This window comes from Lathyrus oleraceus, chromosome 5 (assembly GCF_024323335.1).
Source record: "Lathyrus oleraceus cultivar Zhongwan6 chromosome 5, CAAS_Psat_ZW6_1.0, whole genome shotgun sequence".
NCBI lineage: Eukaryota > Viridiplantae > Streptophyta > Magnoliopsida > Fabales > Fabaceae > Lathyrus > Lathyrus oleraceus.
The window spans coordinates 167,837,779-167,839,932 of NC_066583.1; the positions used below are offsets into that span (position 1 = coordinate 167,837,779).

The 2,154-nt window shown below is 39.4% G+C and overlaps 1 protein-coding gene across 1 annotated transcript; it reads left to right on the plus strand.

The window, feature by feature from the left end:
* Positions 1-577: 577 nt before the first annotated feature.
* LOC127080802 (uncharacterized) lies at positions 578-1,911 on the plus strand. Its single transcript, XM_051021095.1, has one exon. The coding sequence runs from the start codon at positions 891-893 to the stop codon at positions 1,608-1,610; it is 720 nt and encodes a 239-aa protein (XP_050877052.1). The 5' UTR covers positions 578-890; the 3' UTR covers positions 1,611-1,911.
* The last annotated feature ends 243 nt before the right edge of the window (positions 1,912-2,154 follow it).

Below are 2,154 nucleotides of genomic sequence, written 5' to 3' on the forward strand. Positions count from 1 at the left end.
GCTTGGCGAGCATTGGGCCGTGCCGTGCCTAGGGTCATGGCCCAGTCCGGAACAAGTACAAATATTCTTTTTAAAAGTATATGATATTTAAATTCGATATTTTTTTAAAAGAACTTTTTTAATAATGTGAGACAATCTTAAAAAGAAGTGTAATAAGATAATAAATTAAATATGAAGGATAATATTTATAAATTTATAAAATAGTATATAACATTTAAATAAAATGGATAAATTTACAATTCACCTTTTTTTAAGGTAATCCAAAAAAAAACAAAAAATATACAGTCCGTTTTTTTGCTTAACTTGGCAACGTGTGAGGCTCGTGGAGAAACAGAAAGCCACGTTCCCGCGCAAGAATTCCTCGTGCCAGGCGGATGCAAATTCCTTTATAACCTAAACCAACATAATCCCATGCACTCCCGTATTAAAATCATTCCAACTCAGCAAATCATCCATAAATCAACGGTCTAGATCCTCTTCGTAACTAATCCCAATAAGTACTCAACCGCACAGAATAAAACCCGTGTGAATACTACTCTCCAAAAGCCAAGGTCGATGCCATCCCAACAAGCAAGGAATTTAAAATTGTAGCCACGTAGGAAATTGAGTGAGATTCCACGTCATCTTTGAAGCGTGATAAATAAAACGAATTGCTTTATTTATTCTCAGCCATTCCTTTTGAACGCGTCATCACTTAAACAACCATCTTTCTCAAATTTCTCTCTTATGTTCTCTGTGTTCTACTTCTCTTTCACATTCTTCTTTTACCTGATTAAAAGATAATCGGTTAATCAAATCGAAGCTTCTTCACAAATTCACTCACCGGTTCCCGTTTTCTCATTCTCTTCTTCCTCTGAGTGTTGTTCTAGGTTTTTCTCCGGCCATCCTCCATGGCGACGTCGTCTATTCGCATTGCCTGTGGCGGAAACAACCGTTTCACCGCCGAAGTCGGTATTCCTAAGAGGTGTAATATTTGTTCTGTCGCGATTGGTGATTGGACTCGATCAAAGGCGAGGAAGGGGAGGGTATCGGCGGTGGCGACGGCGAGCGGACATGAGAATGGTATGATTGTGGAACAAAAGAGGGAGCGTGGGGGAGGGAAGAGCGACGCTGTTCAGGCTCAGGAGAGGCTTGATCGGTGGATGAGGGAATCGGTGGTGGATATTGTGAAGAATTTGAAGGATGCCCCGTTGTTGGTGCAGGTTTATTCAAAGAGGAAGGGTGAAACGGCGACGATAGCGACGGAGAAGGCGGTTATGGTGGAGGATTGGGAGACGGTGAAGGAGAGATGGCAGGCGGGAGAGAGTCCGATGCCGGAGGGAGTTATATTCGTGGAGGAGTTAGGTGAAGATGAGGCGGCGGAGGAAGACGGTGGAAGGGGGTTACAAGAAAGAACGACGAAGGTGTGGGGGATAGTGGTTCAAGGGAAAGGTGTTGGGTGTGGACCAGTTTGTTATTTGCTGAAAACGAGCCGGGTCGGGGCAGGACCCGGTTCGGGAATGAGTGTTTTCTCGACCCACTTTTGTTTGGTTAGAGTGAAGAGTTTCAGGGAAACTGCACAGTCTCAACTTAAAAATAGTTGGCTTTTACAGAGTCAATGGCTTCAATGATGCAGCTTATAGATATTCAGTATTGTACAGTTTTGTATGCAATTTTTTGAATTGCTACAATTTCTAATTGATTACTGTGTATCAAAGGTGTGGATCTTGTATAGGGCTAAAGCCAATATCATTAGCAATTAATTCGATTGATTAATCGATCAAACTTTGAAATGACCACTTGTTTCTTAGGGTTTTTTACTTGATGAATTATTTGCCTTAGTTCATCATTAAGGGATCCAATTCAATTCTCCCTTCGTTCGTTCTAGATTGTATCACTTTAGTATTGAACCTGTGATATTGTTCTTATTTACTACTGGTTTCTACATGGGATTTTTATTTATTTAATCATTTTTAATAGAAAATTTATGAAATAATAATTAGTTTATTTAGTTTATATGTGTATCATCATATATAAGATACAGCAAAATTATCTTTTATCAAAAAGGACGAGAGGTCTTATATAATATAAGACTCGGGGATGTATAGACAATTCAATATTTCAATTAGAAGTCGTCTTATAAGACTGGGAAGTATTGAAAATTCAATATTGCAA

Excerpts from the sequence above, each read along its gene's own strand:
- LOC127080802 (XM_051021095.1), top strand. The coding sequence starts at position 891 with ATGGCGACGTCGTCTATTCGCATTGCCTGTGGCGGAAACAACCGTTTC.